The sequence below is a fragment of the Eschrichtius robustus genome, chromosome 5 (assembly GCF_028021215.1).
Source record: "Eschrichtius robustus isolate mEscRob2 chromosome 5, mEscRob2.pri, whole genome shotgun sequence".
In the NCBI taxonomy this organism is placed as follows: Eukaryota; Metazoa; Chordata; class Mammalia; order Artiodactyla; family Eschrichtiidae; genus Eschrichtius; species Eschrichtius robustus.
The window spans coordinates 89,537,706-89,552,014 of record NC_090828.1 but is presented as its reverse complement, the minus strand read 5'-3'; the positions used below and the strand labels follow the sequence as shown (position 1 = coordinate 89,552,014).

The 14,309-nt window shown below is 35.0% G+C and overlaps 1 protein-coding gene across 1 annotated transcript in view; it reads right to left on the bottom strand.

Annotated features, from left to right (window-relative positions):
- The window catches only part of LRP1B (LDL receptor related protein 1B), a 1,676,205-nt gene that overhangs the window by 646,443 nt on the left and 1,015,453 nt on the right, over positions 1–14,309 (bottom strand). The window contains exons 25-28 of the mRNA XM_068543688.1: positions 13,652–13,849; positions 11,935–12,139; positions 2,853–3,017; positions 2,320–2,564 (exon numbers count right to left, since the gene is read on the bottom strand). Coding sequence (XP_068399789.1) covers positions 2,320–2,564; positions 2,853–3,017; positions 11,935–12,139; positions 13,652–13,849 — 813 coding nt within the window. The remainder of the gene's footprint in view (positions 1–2,319; positions 2,565–2,852; positions 3,018–11,934; positions 12,140–13,651; positions 13,850–14,309) is intronic.

Here is a 14,309-nt window from a genome sequence, read left to right as displayed (position 1 = left end):
TACAATGTTGTGTTAGTTTCTGCTGTATAACAAAGTGAATCAGCTATATGCATACGTATATCCCCATATCCCCTCCCTCTTGCGTCTCCCTCCCACCCTCCCTATCCCACCCCTCTAGGTGGTCACAAAGCACCAAGCTGATCTCCCTGCGCTATGCAGCTGCTTCCACTAGCTATCTATTTTACATTTGGTAGTGTATATATGTCAGTGCTATTCTTTTACTTCGTCCCAGCTTACCCTTTCCCCTCCCTGTGTCCTCAAGTCCATTCTCTACGTCTGCGTCTTTACTCCTGTCCTGTCCCTAGGTTCATCAGAACCTTTTTTTTTTTTATTATTCCATATATATGTTAGCATACTGTATTTGTTTTCCTCTTTCTGACTTACTTCACTCTGTATGACAGACACTAGGTCCATCCACCTCACTACAAATAACTCAATTTCATTTCTTTCTATGGCCGAGTAATATTCCATTGTATATATGTGCCACATCTTCTTTATCCATTCATCTGTCAATGGACACTTAGGTTGCTTCCATGTCCTGGCTATTGTAAATAGTGCTGCAATGAACATTGGGGTGCATGTGTCTTTTTGAATTATGGTTTTTTCAGGGTATATGCTCAGTAGTGGGCTTGCTGGGTCATATGGTAGCTCTATTTTTAGATTTTTTAAGGAACCTCCATACTATTCTCCATGGTGGCTGTATCAGTTTACATTCCCACCAACAGTGCACCCTCCACACCCTCTCTAGCACTTATTGTTTGTAGATTTTTTGATGATGGCCATTCTGACCGGTGTGAGGTGATACCTCATTGTGGTTTTGATTTGAATTTCTCTAATGATTAGTGATGTTGACCATCCTTTCATGTGTTTGTTGGCAATCTCTATGTCTTAGAGAAGAGTATCTTTTTTATTGTACTAGTGGCATATTCTGGTCAGAATTATGATTTCTTGCCTTATTTCAATTTAGTTACATCCAGTATATTTATTGAATACCTATTAGGCACAAAAATGACTAAGCTGTTTTCTCCCTTTAATGTTCTCATGCTTTGCAGGTCTGTAGGATGAAAGGAGTAGAGGAGCTAAGGGCAATAGCAAAGGATTAAGGTGACTGCTCACATAATTTAGGGTGTGTAGAAAGTCCCATGTGACAAAGAAGGATCAATTATATAAGAAAATTAAAAGTGAGAAATTTCTAGTTTCTGGAAAGATAACTAGATTTAATCAGAGTAAGTCAGAGAGAGAGCACAGAAAATTTTACCAATGAGGACATTTTGGTAGGAGAAATAGTTTCAAGGGAGAATTAAGGCCAAATATTGAAGAAAGACACAGGACAGACATAGAATTTTTCAACCACAGAGGTGAGTATTTTTAATCAAGTCTAAAATAAGACAATACCCCATGTATTTAAAATAAGTCTTGAAGTGTGGTCCATAAGACCAGAAATGCCAAGGAAGTGGAAGATCTGCTTACTCTACACTGAAAGAGGGAGAAAAGGAGAAAAAGTATCCTCTTTGAGAAAGAGCTTGTCATTTGAGTATCATAAGTCTCAAACAAAAATATGCTAATGATAATGGGGACATTATTTGCATTGGAATGAGATTTCCATATGTTATGACATACATCATGATGAGGAAGAGTCAGGTAAGAGGTATAAAAGAATGAGCTGATGTTACACCGAATGGCCATGGTACCCTGGGGAAAAAAAAACAAAAAAGAAAGAAAAAGAAATGTGAGGCTTAGAATTAACTCTGACAAGGATTGAGTGGAGGAAATGAAATCACAAAACCAAGGTAGAGATTACTATTGACCAAAATGTGGAATACATGGGGATAGGTAACACACATGTCCATATGAACTGAATTCTCTTAAAATAGAAAAGCTCAAAACAGATGGTTTATCCTTTATTATACACTATTCCCTCTCTTCCCAATATACTGCACAGTGACCATTTGGGGGCCAACATAAATGTGTCCTTGGTGTCTTCCTTTAATTTACTGATCATATTTAGGTAATAGACTCCAAATCGGAAGACATTCCACAGCTTCCCACAGTATCTTTTACTGATGCAATAGCAGTGACTAAAAATTGGGGGACTTGGGTTAAAACACTTAATTTCTAAGATTTCTCTATTTGTGTGTAAAATAAATAAAAAGCAAAGAAAAAAATCCTGAGCTAATTAAAATAAAGGCTGGCACCACTTCCATCATACAATACATAAAATATTAATAGCTGTTAACTTACAAAAGTTATTTTACAGTTTGAATATTATATGATTAAGGTAAAAATATTTCTGGTGGTTAATTCATAACAAGCACTTACCCTGTGGCTGACGACTGGGATGGTATATCTGAAGGTCAAATGGCTGTGCACTAGTTTTCTGAATCACACTGACATTCTGCCCTGTCCACTTATTGGCTTTTGACAATGTGTTGGTCCTCCAGTCCGTCCAATAGACATCACTCCCATATAGAGACACAGCGAAGGGATGAGAAAGGTATTCATGACCTCGGATGATTTCTATCATGCCTGTTCCATCATACAGGGCTGAATAAATGGCATCTGACCTACAGAAAAGGAAATGCATCAGTAGTATATCAAAACTCATTCAAATAGTCCACTGATGTGCTTATACTATTTAGATAAATAACAAAAAATTTGTATAAAAAATATTTTATGGGCCTGTATCTGATTTGTAGAAACATTAAAAAAAAGCCATCATAATGAAAACAAACAAAAATCACCACTGATGTCAATGTGTGTATACATGATACGTGCACATGAGAACAATTTTTATTTTGTAAACATCATCTGAGGAAGGTAACAGAAAATAAAGAAAAAATCATTTTCTAAACCTGGCATCTGTCCAAACTATCCTTTTTTCAAAGTGGTCCACAGTGAGTCCATTAGGCCAAGCCCCTGTTTTCATGTCTTTGTAGATGGTTTTTCTCCCAGCACCACTCATGGAGGCAGATTCAATGCGAGGAAAGTTGGCATCCCAATCTGTCCAGAAAAGAATTCTGAAGAAAAGGAAAGAATGCTCTTGTTTCAGTCATTCATTTCACAAATATTTATGGAGTGCCTATGACATGCTAGGCATTGTCTAGGTAAACAATCACAAGAGAAACAGATGCATTATCTACCCTCACAGGGCTTAGAGTTCAGTGGGGGAGACAGACTAAATAAACACATGAATATAAAATTACAGCAGTTGAAATATGTTCAAGAATAATTTTCTTATGAGAGAGAATAGCAGGTGCGTGATCCACTTAGAGAAGGTAATCAGGAAAAGAGAGCACTTTGAGGAGATAATATTTACACTGAATCTGAGAGATGAGGAGAACAGTATAAAGAGGAGGACATGAAAAATAAACAGCAGATACAAAAGCCCTAATGGGGGAAAAAAGTGGGTGACTGAGGAACAGAAATAAGGCCAATGTATCAGAAACGGGGCAGTGAGGAGGAAAGGGGAAGAAGGTGAGGTTGAAGAGGGTGATCTTATGGATCTTGCAGGGTAAGGTAATTATTTGGGATTTTATTCCAAGGGAATAAGAAGCACATTTAAGCAGGGGAGAAACATGATGTCATATACAAGTGGATTATAGAGAGGCAGGAGAATGGGTACATCAGGTGGTTATTTTAAAGGACCAGGCAAAGACGGTAGTGGTTTGGGATATGGTAATAGCAGTGAAGTGAATGGATTCAAGGAATATTTTGGAGGTAGAACTAAGTGCCAGGACTAAATGGTAATTGGATGTAGGGAATGAAGTAGAGAACAGAAGCATGGATGACTGTCAGTTTCTTGTTTTGGCATACTCAGAGTAAGGACAGGCAGAGGGTGGGCAGGGAATCCACTAAGTGAAATGGGGAAAATGGAAGAGAAACAGATTTTAATAGCTGGGAATTGAGTGTGCATGGGTGTGGATAGCAATTGAAAGTTTAGTTTTGAATTTTTGGATCTTGAGATGTTAAGACATAAAAAAGGAGATTTCCAGGAACCTGTGTGGTACACCAAGGTGAAGTTCAGTGAAGGTGGCAGAGTTGGAGACATGAATTTGAAAGTATTCTGCATGGAGATGATATTTAGATTCACATGAATGGAACAGATCATATGACAGAGGATACAGAGGGGAAACAGAAGGATATCATATATTTTGATTTATACAAACACGCAGGTGTTATAATACAATTTATTGTTTACTAAATACTACTTGTAACTCTACAAATTCATGGTGTATAAACAGTTCCACACGATAGGCATCAAATGTTTCATGTTGTGCATTTGATTTCTAAGGCTATTAGGTAATAGATAGTTTATGTTTCATTGACTGTGGCCTAAACTGCTGATGCATGTTTCTATAGTATTATAATATAGTTACACAACAATTCCACAATTATTACAACTAGCTAACGTTTGAGTGCTTACTATACGTTAAATACTATTTTCAGAGCTTTATATAGATTATCTCATTTAATCCACCATGAGGCCATGGCTAAAGTTATCCATGTTTTACAGATGAGAAAACAAGCTTAGAGAAGTTAAATTACTTGACCAGGTTACATGGCCAGCAAGTGGCAGATGGAATTGGGAAACTGGATAGCTTAACTTCTGTTCTCATGCTTTTAACATCTAACTCTTTAATATCATGTCACTAAATAAAATAACAAAGGGAAAGCATTTGGTACTGGAGTAGGAACATGGTTGGTAATCAATAAATGGTAGTTGCCTTCTCTACCTTGGTAGTAGAACCAACCCAATGGACAGCATGGAGATTTGGGGAGGGAAAATGCAAAGAACTGGAGAGACAGTGACAGTCCAACAAATTTTCCTATTATCAGTTCTGACAACATTTTGGTCAGAAGTGGTAAAGTTACTGGTAAAAATAAATTTGTTTTCATTGTAATTGTATATAGCCTTGCTATTTTGCAATTCTTCCATTACTATGAATGATCCTTAGGTATATGAATTTGGTGGATATCTTGGAAAAATGAAACAATCCTCTGGAACAAAATTCAAAATGCAATTCAAACTTTCTTCTCTTTTAAAAAATTTATTATATCCATTTAAGGAAATGTGGAGTGATGTAAACTAAGTATTCATTATGACTTCAGTTTTTGAGAGGTATATAATCTCTTATAGGATATGGGAATTACAAATATGAAATGATTAGAAGACAATACAAAACATTATAGAATAAATTTAATAAGTATGTGTGCTAAAGGCATGTGTGGTCAAGAAGATATTGACCTTCTTGATGAGCAGGTTCCCATACAACTTAAGTACTAGACCTTCAAAAAAATGTCATTAAATAATTGTGTCAGCGTTGAATGGTGGCAATGCATATGTTTTTGCATCAGACAAGCTTGGAATCAAATTTTCGATCTGTCACTGACTCCAGCGTACTTAATCTCAGCCTCCGTTTGCTCATCTGTAAATAAAAACTCTAATAGTACCACTGATCAGAGTATTTGATGAGGTAATGGATGTAAACAATTTAGCACACAGAATGGCTAGCACATAGAAACATTTGTGTTTACACAAGCATCCACACACATATTCAGAGAGAATATTCTTTTAAAGGCAAAATTCAAAGTCATTCCAAACTATTAAAGAAATGGAGAGAGACAGACAGACAGACAGACAGACACACACACACACACACACACACACACACACACACACACGGAGAGAAAGAATGAGAATTAATACTAATGTCAATGTTTAAATGTTACAACAGCATGTATGTGAAGGTAGATTAGTTTTATAAAGTAAGCATGAGTCAAAGCCATGATAAAAAAATTCAGAGGAGTAGGTCATAGAATAGGTTTATCTCACAGAATATCTCTTATAAAATGAGTTTATATTTTAAAAAAAAAGTTTTTGTTTCATTAGCATCTTTAGGAGTTTCCATAGCTCTGGTGGTGGGAGTATATCCACAAAAACAATATCTAAATCATTCATCGTTTAACCACCAAATATTTGAATAAGTTACATAAACTGTTGGGGAAGGATAAAGATGAACATTAATATATCAGAGGACAATGTATTTATAATTGTTGAAGCTGGGTGATAGATACGAGGGAATTTATTTTACAATTCCTTTTATTTTGTATATTTAAAAATTTCTAAAATAAAAGTTTAAAAGTGTAACTAACCCAAAATTAAGTAAATAGATAATTTTTAAAAATGTACCAGAGAACATTTATAAAATCTTATTGTTGGGAATCTTTTTCTGAAAAGACTAAAGTTTAAGAATAGGATTGTTTTGTATGAGAAAGTGCTAATTATCTGGAAATATCAGTACTATATATTGCTTCTAAGTTATCACATATGTAATCTGTTCTAATTAAATAAAAAATAAAACAAAGGTTAATTAATATAAAGCTGGTAGGCTATTTGGTTAAGTAGTTGAATGCCTTTCTTGAAAACGATGAATATGAAATGAATTATGTGTCTCACTTCAAATTTAATTTTGGATGCACACAACTTTTCACTGACACCAGGTTGTTCCTTATCAGCTTCCCTTTAAACGTAACATTAAAAAATTAAGGTTATTTGAAGAAACAAGACCAACCTAGCATCGATTAAATTTATGATGATATCTTGACAAACAAGGTAAAGTAGAGAGATTTCCAAGTTTGAAAAAGATTAGGAAAAATAATCCCTGAAAACAAACACAGTGAATTTGAGAGTCATAGGTAGTCTGAGTATGTGTGGATAAGATCCCACTAGATCTAGAGAACATTGTACTCCACACTCTGGATTGATGACCCAAAGACTTCTGAAACACTGTCTTTTGCCTGTACAACAAATAGAGAATTGGTGTCTCTCTTTTAACTTTCTGCCTTCTTCTGCCTTATGTGGTTGCAGCAATTCCCAACATGCATATAAGTAACCCTGCAATTCTGCATGCTCTATATGTAGGTTTACCAGAAACAGACACTGTAGACTTTCAAATGCATGTTTCCAGTGGACAAAAATGTATGGCTTGGGACACTCTGAGGAATTATAAAATAAGTGGTCCCTTCATTTCTTCACTAAACATAGCAGCATTAAGCTGTTTCTTCTGCAGTGGTCACTAGAGTCCTATCTTTCGTTAATTTAGGTGGGAAATTTCCAACACTTTTTATAAAATACATGTGCTAGAATTAGTTCCCCTAAAAATGTTCTTAACCTTGACAGTAGTCAGTTAACAATCAATTTTAAAAGTTGATTTCAAGGATCATTGTTTCATAAAATCCTAGGCACTCTTTTGTACACTTTACAATGTGGTATTTTAAAAGAATCATTTTTCCCTTATTACTTTCTTTTTATGGTTAAAATGTATTAGCATTTCAATGACTGCATTATTTCTTCAAGTATACAAAGACTGGATATCCCTTCTTACAGGACTTATGGAAATGTTCAACCATGATTGCTTTTAAAAAAGAGACTACAGTCTACTGGTTCTATAGTTCCTGCATTCACAGGTTAGTCTGTATCAGGATTAAACTGGGGAAATGGACCATGAACAACTTGTACCATTACGGGCATGAAAGAGCTATTATAATCTATCAGGTCAAGGTGCAGAAGGTGAAAATAAAGGATCTTGGCACAAAAAAGAGGTTACTTATCTATAATCTTTAGGCCTTCTGAAACCAACAATGTTATTAGTTTCATTTAGAAATGCTCCCAGATAAAATTAAAATTTTATTTAGATGTCTCACTAGTCTTCACAATTACTATATCTGCTTTCACCAACTGCAATGGTTATAGCAGAGTCCATTTATTACGACAAATGAAAACTAAATACCAGCAAAGAAGCAGGAAGACACCATGCAGTTACAGGAGCATAAAAGCAATGAAAGTTCAAGAACTGAAGTGAGTACCCTGTAGATTCTGAACTCCCTGGTGCTTGTTACTGCCTAATAATAAGCTTGATGTTTAGAGGAGATTCATGTACTCTTTCAGGTCACCTCAGCAATAAGTGTATTCCTTTAAAATGGAATGAAAGAAAAATAGCTCCTCCCTAAGATTCCCAATTTAGCATCTTGGAATAACTTGTCACTTGGGACACTGGGTCAAAACCCAGAATACTGAAGGAATGTGACATGATAGCAAACATGTCTTATAATGTAAAATGAAGGTCTGTGGATTCTATGTTGAGGAAGCAAAGTATTGATTAAAACATTTCTTTTTTGAGATTTGTAAAAAAAAGGTCACAAAGACCTTGACTGCTTCAGAAGATCATGTGATGTAAACGTGTTTTATGGGGTTAACGTTATAGCCTGCTTTTTATCTCAGCTGTGCTGAGGGAACAAAGTGGCTGGTTGCAAACTTTTTCTTTCATTCATTATTGTCAAAGAAGATGATAGTATTGCCCATTATTGTATTTTACTGTATACTTCACTCTTTAAGGTGTATCCTTGAGTTCCAGTAAGTTTCATGTAAATTAAAGGGCTATTCATATGCATTAATTTATTGAACAAGCACTTTGAGCACAATTATATATATCAAGGGCAGTGAAGGATTTCATAGACATGGAAGCAACTCTGCCATCAGAAAGCTTATGATCTAGTAGGAAAGGTAATAGCATTTACACAAACCACATTTCTCGAAAAATTATCCAGTGGGTTTATCCTAAAATAAAAATTTTCAAAAACTGTTTAAATGTCTTTGGAGCTCCTATAATTTTGATTCACAGCTTTCTTACCTATTTCATCAATAATGTGAGAAATAGGGGAATACTTATTTTTACTAGTCTCTCAGCCTACTTTATGAAAGGTCCAATGTTTAAAAATGTCTATGAACTTTTCACCAAAATATCCCATAAACCTGAAAATAAATTTTAATATTTGCACTACATTTTTAAAATTTAATTGCTAATTTTAAATTTAAATTTACAACTGGGCTCTAAAGGTATTTACATGAACCTCATATTTAACCGTTGTCAATCCTTTATAAAATAATTTTTAATAATAAAAATTCTATCATATCATATGATACCCAAACCTGTCAAACTTTTAATTTATTCCTAGAGTTAGTGAATTGGTACTGCCATTTGAACTTTGGTCATTTACACCAGAAACAATTTTACAAGTGTTATTTCTTCACCCATTAAATAAAATTATTACCACTGTAATTATCTTAATTAGCCTCACAATTTTATAGTAGCAATGGAGGACATCAACTTTCTCAGGAGCAATATCAAGTTTTCCCTCCTCAGAGACTAGCTTTCTATACTAACTTTCAACTCTTAGAGAACATTTTACTTCTGGAAATCCCCTTATATCACTGAAATAGTGCCTGATATTTTCATTTAAATAGCATTTGTGGGTTGTGTGTCTTTTGCATTTCTGTTTTCTTTTTCTCTTCTCAGGTTGGCTATTCCCCAAACAAGCTGAGATAAATAAGTTTATTCTAAGCATTGTCAGTTCCAAGCTACAGGAAAAGAAGCTTCAATTCCCAGATCTACTGCTTTGCTTGATCAGACTATTTTCAAAATTTTTATACACCTGTTTTATTTATTTGTTTTTACTCTCTGTGTGCCGTTTGTTTTTTTGGGAAGCAGTTCTCCTACCATGTTGGTATACTTGCTAAAATTACAACTTTCTCCAAAATACCACTTTCCCTTATACAGAAAGTTCCTCATGCAGATAAGGTGCTGGTACAACGTAGATAGGTCAAATAGGTGAAAAGTTCACACCAGTAGCTGTTACACTGAGGGTAAAAACCTCTGTTGATGATGGACCTCTGTGGGAAGTAAAGGGTCAAGATTGGCAATCTACTCGTAACCTCAGGGAGAGTCTGTTTGAAAAAGGGAATTTCTCATTAGACACAGATGATCTCTTCCTAGTGAACTGTTATTACAGGAGGTAATGAGTGAAATGGGCAAAGCGTAAACCATGTAAACTGGAGGACATACCTCCAGGCTAAAAGATACAACTGCCTTACTTCACTCTGTATGACAGTCTCTAGGTCCATCCACGTCACTACAAATAACTCAATTTCATTTCTTTTTATGGCTGAGTAATAGCTCATTGTATATATGTGCCACATCTTCTTTTCCATTCATCTGTCGATGGACACTTAGGTTGCTTCCATGTTCTGGCTATTGTAAATAGAGCTGCAATGAACATTGGGGTGCATGTGTCTTTTTGAATTATGGTTTTCTCAGGGTATATGCCCAGTAGTGGGATTGCTGGGTCATATGGTAGTTCTATTTTTAGTTTTTTAAGGAACCTCCATACTGTTCTCCATAGTGGCATGGACTTATATACACTACCAAATGTAAAATAGATAGCTAATGGGAAGCAGCCGCATAGCACAGGGAGATCAGTTCAGTGATTTGTAACCACCTAGAGGCGTGGGATAGGGAGGGTGGGAGGGAGACGCAAGAGGGAGGGGATATGGGGATGTATGTATATGTATAGCTGATTCACTTTGTTATAAAGCAGAAACTAACACACCACTGTAAAGCAATTATACTCCAATAAAGATGTTAAAAAAAAAAAAAAAAAAAAGATACAATTGCCGCTCTGTTGATTGTGGCCAGATCTCCCTACTTTTTTGAAAGAAGCCAGAAATCCAGAGTTGTATGCAAAATCTTTCAATATTTTAAATTTTGGCAACTAATTCAAATAAATGTCAAACTCTGTGGAAGATAAAACAAACACAGCAATGAGAGTTGCCAGTTCGGAGCCTTGCTCTAGACAAGCTGCCTTGTCCCTTTAATTTCTGTATCTGAATTGAGTAAAAGGAAAACAAACAGACTTCCCAATCTATTGATTTCTGGGTCTTGGGCATAAACCAGTACACAAAGCAGAGAGTGTGGGCCAGGAAGCTGACTTAAACACAAGGCTCCCTTTTCTCTCTTCTACATCTCATTAAAGTCCCTCCTGGCTGACTCCCCCCTCGCCTTGGTCCTCCCTAGATTTTGTATTACTTAAAGGTACAGAGCCAAAAAAAAATTTCCTTTCTACCATCCTTTAGACTTGACAATGATTTGGGATTAACAAAATAAATACCAAATAAATAAACAATTAACAGCAATAGCAAAGCATTCTCATGTAGATGAGTTATATATTATCTTCTACATTTTCCCAGCTCCTCAAAACAACCTAATTATAAAGAAATTATTATCCCTGATTTACAAAAGAGAAAACTGAAATCTAAGGGAAGATAATACACGTGAGTAGATTTCCCAGAGGATAAATGACTGAGCAGCTCTGGAACCCTTGTTTCCTAGCTCCAAATCCACTGTCTCTCTTCTGCTCTTTCAGAAAGGAACACAGGGAAACAGTGGGGGCAATAACCTGAATTATACATTTGACCTTGTTTTCCAGAATCATGTGTCTTGTCTTTCAAATATCCCAAAAGTTAGCATCTCAATACTGGACTCTTTCAAGCTTATTCTAATTTTCTTTCAAACTAACTCCAAGTATATACAAATATCAATACAAATAAAGGGTGAGGTGGTTAACATCTGTGACTGTTTGGACCAAAGACTGGTCCACGGTTTGCAACCCTTAGAAACAATTACAGCATCTCTTTGGCAGGTCAAAAAGAAATTCATTAAATTATTGCTTCAAAATAGAGTTACAATAGCTTCCAAAAGGGTGTAATGCCCATATTTAGAAAAAAAAAGTTCTATCCTCTAAAAGTACCTATGTAAGCAATCCTATAACAAAATTCATGGTAACAAACTAAAACTGGTTGAGATATATCTATATCTATATAGATATATATACACACACAAATTATGTATGTATATAATTGTATGTGTACATATAAACACACACATACATACACAACTATGCACAAGTATATACACACACATATTTACATGCATAAAATAAGCACTATGACTCATAATTTATGAGATAATTGAATTCAGTATTAATTTGAAAGATTATTTTTTATGCCAAAGTGAATCTGTGAAAGGCAAACTTCTTTACCCATATCTTGGGTCCAAAGCGATGGCCCTGGGGTGTTCCATAGCTCCTGCTATGAGTGTAGTTCTCAAGGAACCATCTAGTTTGGCCACTTCGATTTGGTCCAGATTGCTGTCTATCCAGTATATGTTGCCTGCTATCCAGTCAACTGTTAGTCCTTCTGGGGTAGCCAGGCCATGCTCCACAATCACTTCAATAGCACTGACACCTACAAAAAAAGAGAAACCAACACTTGCACCCATTCAAGCAACCTGTTAAGCGCAAAGGAAAAGGCCTACTTATTAGCAATATGAAGTATTTAACATTATATTAACCTTGAGAGATACAGTGCAAAAGTGCTACCTGGCACAGAGGAAACTAAGGAGGCCCCAAATTTAGAATCACTGATCTTTCCCAGCAGAGTTTTTTAATCTCTTAAATCCTTTCAGTGACAGTATAACAGAATCTTTAAACAACTCTGAGGCTAATAACAATGTTTAGGTTGCAAAAAAGTTATTTCGTGCTTCTGACTTTTTAGTCAGAACAAGGGATTTTGGAAATAATAATGATGTGCTGGTTAAAATTGGTGCAATTTAATTCAAACGTTGATCTTCAGGGGTAGAATAAAAAGAAAAAGTCCACCTGGGGCAACACGCATCGTAGCTAGTCAGCACCCACTCTTTTTTTGAAGCATGCCTGATAAGATCACTCTTGCTGCATTTAACCTTAACAAAAGCCCCAAATCACCCACCTCCACACCATAAGCCAAGTTTTATGGCTTGCATGTTATATCCAGCAAGCCATAAGACTTGCAGGATATAACATGTTTGCAAATAAGAGAAGAAGGCAGTAGTGTGGTCTAAATAGAAATAAGCAATTTGGTAATACACAGCACTATTCTTATTTATCCATTCCTTAATTTATTTTGGAATTAAATATATATATATGTTTAAAAAACAATCCTTTTTCTAATAGGATAGCTCTTTATAATTTATGACATTGTCAGTGCTTTTGTTAGACTTTTTAATAGTGTGGTTTTTTGAACAGTTAACCATCTAAAGTCATGGATCTAAATCCATCATTTGAAGTCAGTACCTTGCAATATGACACAGGACACAAACTCACAGATCATAATTATATAGTGTGTTCAAATACTATATTTTTCCAAAATTGTATAGGTGATTTAAGGAGGAATTTAGATGGTGATAGAAATACCTGGCCTTTGGAATGCTACACAGATCTAAAATTTTCAAGAGAATTATTACATATATTTATCTCAAGGCCTTGTTACTAAAGAACAGCCTAGATTGGAGAAAAGAGATGTCAAATCATAGAAAAAAAATATTTAGCTCATATTTGTAATCTTTGTAATAATTCATTATTTCTTTGAATTATGCTGAAAGGTGAAAACCAAATAAAAAACAAGCTATGTTAACTGACAAAAATATGACTACTAGTATGTAGGAGACAATGCTTTTTTTTCTTGTTAATAAATTTCTTCACCGAATATGCATGAAAAAGTTCACAACTTGAAAATGGTGTGAACAGTACAGGCCTTCACCACTTCCCTCCCCTATCTTCACACATATACTTCACATCCCTGGCTTTACACATATGAGGGAGAAGATGAAGAACCAAAGGTCAAAGATTAATCAAAATTCCTTCTAATTACAGCATATTTTTCTGGAATTTTCAGTTAGAAGTCAATCTGAACATTAAGTCAACATTGTAATAGATGTACCTCCACTTTCAGAAAGCTTGCCCCGGTATATTCTGTCTTCTACAACATCTGTCCAATAAAGTAAACTTTGATTGAAGTGAAAATCAAGTGCTATTGTGTTTCTCAATCCAGGAACAAGTAAACTATAGTCTCTTTTATGAAGATCAATCCTTCTGATCTCATGGCGAATAGAAAAGATGATGAATGCTTCAAAAGGATCTGAAAATAAATTTATTTTAATAGGCTTATGAAAATATTTATAGGCTTAGTAAGTGGAACAAAGTGCTTGAGGTCAAAATCCATTTACTTAAAAGTATAATTTATTATGTAATTTTCTGTCACTAAAGTAACAATTTCTTTTAATCCAAAATGTAAAAGAAACTTGAAAAACTTAGGTTTATTTGTATTTATTAAAATAACATATAAATGTGTTTTTATTCTTTGAATTTTTATACACCTGATTCTGATTTTAAAATACAAGAATTGTTGCAATTCCAAGACAAAATGTAAGACTTTCTGTTTTAATGTAGTTTTAGCTGACAATCTAAACTTCAGAAACATCACCGTAGGAAATGCTAAGAGGTGAATAAAACTAACGCTGCCACTCTTAGACCATCACATGACTCTAGATCCACAAAGTAGAGAGATTCAACAAAAAACAATTATTGGGCTGATAATT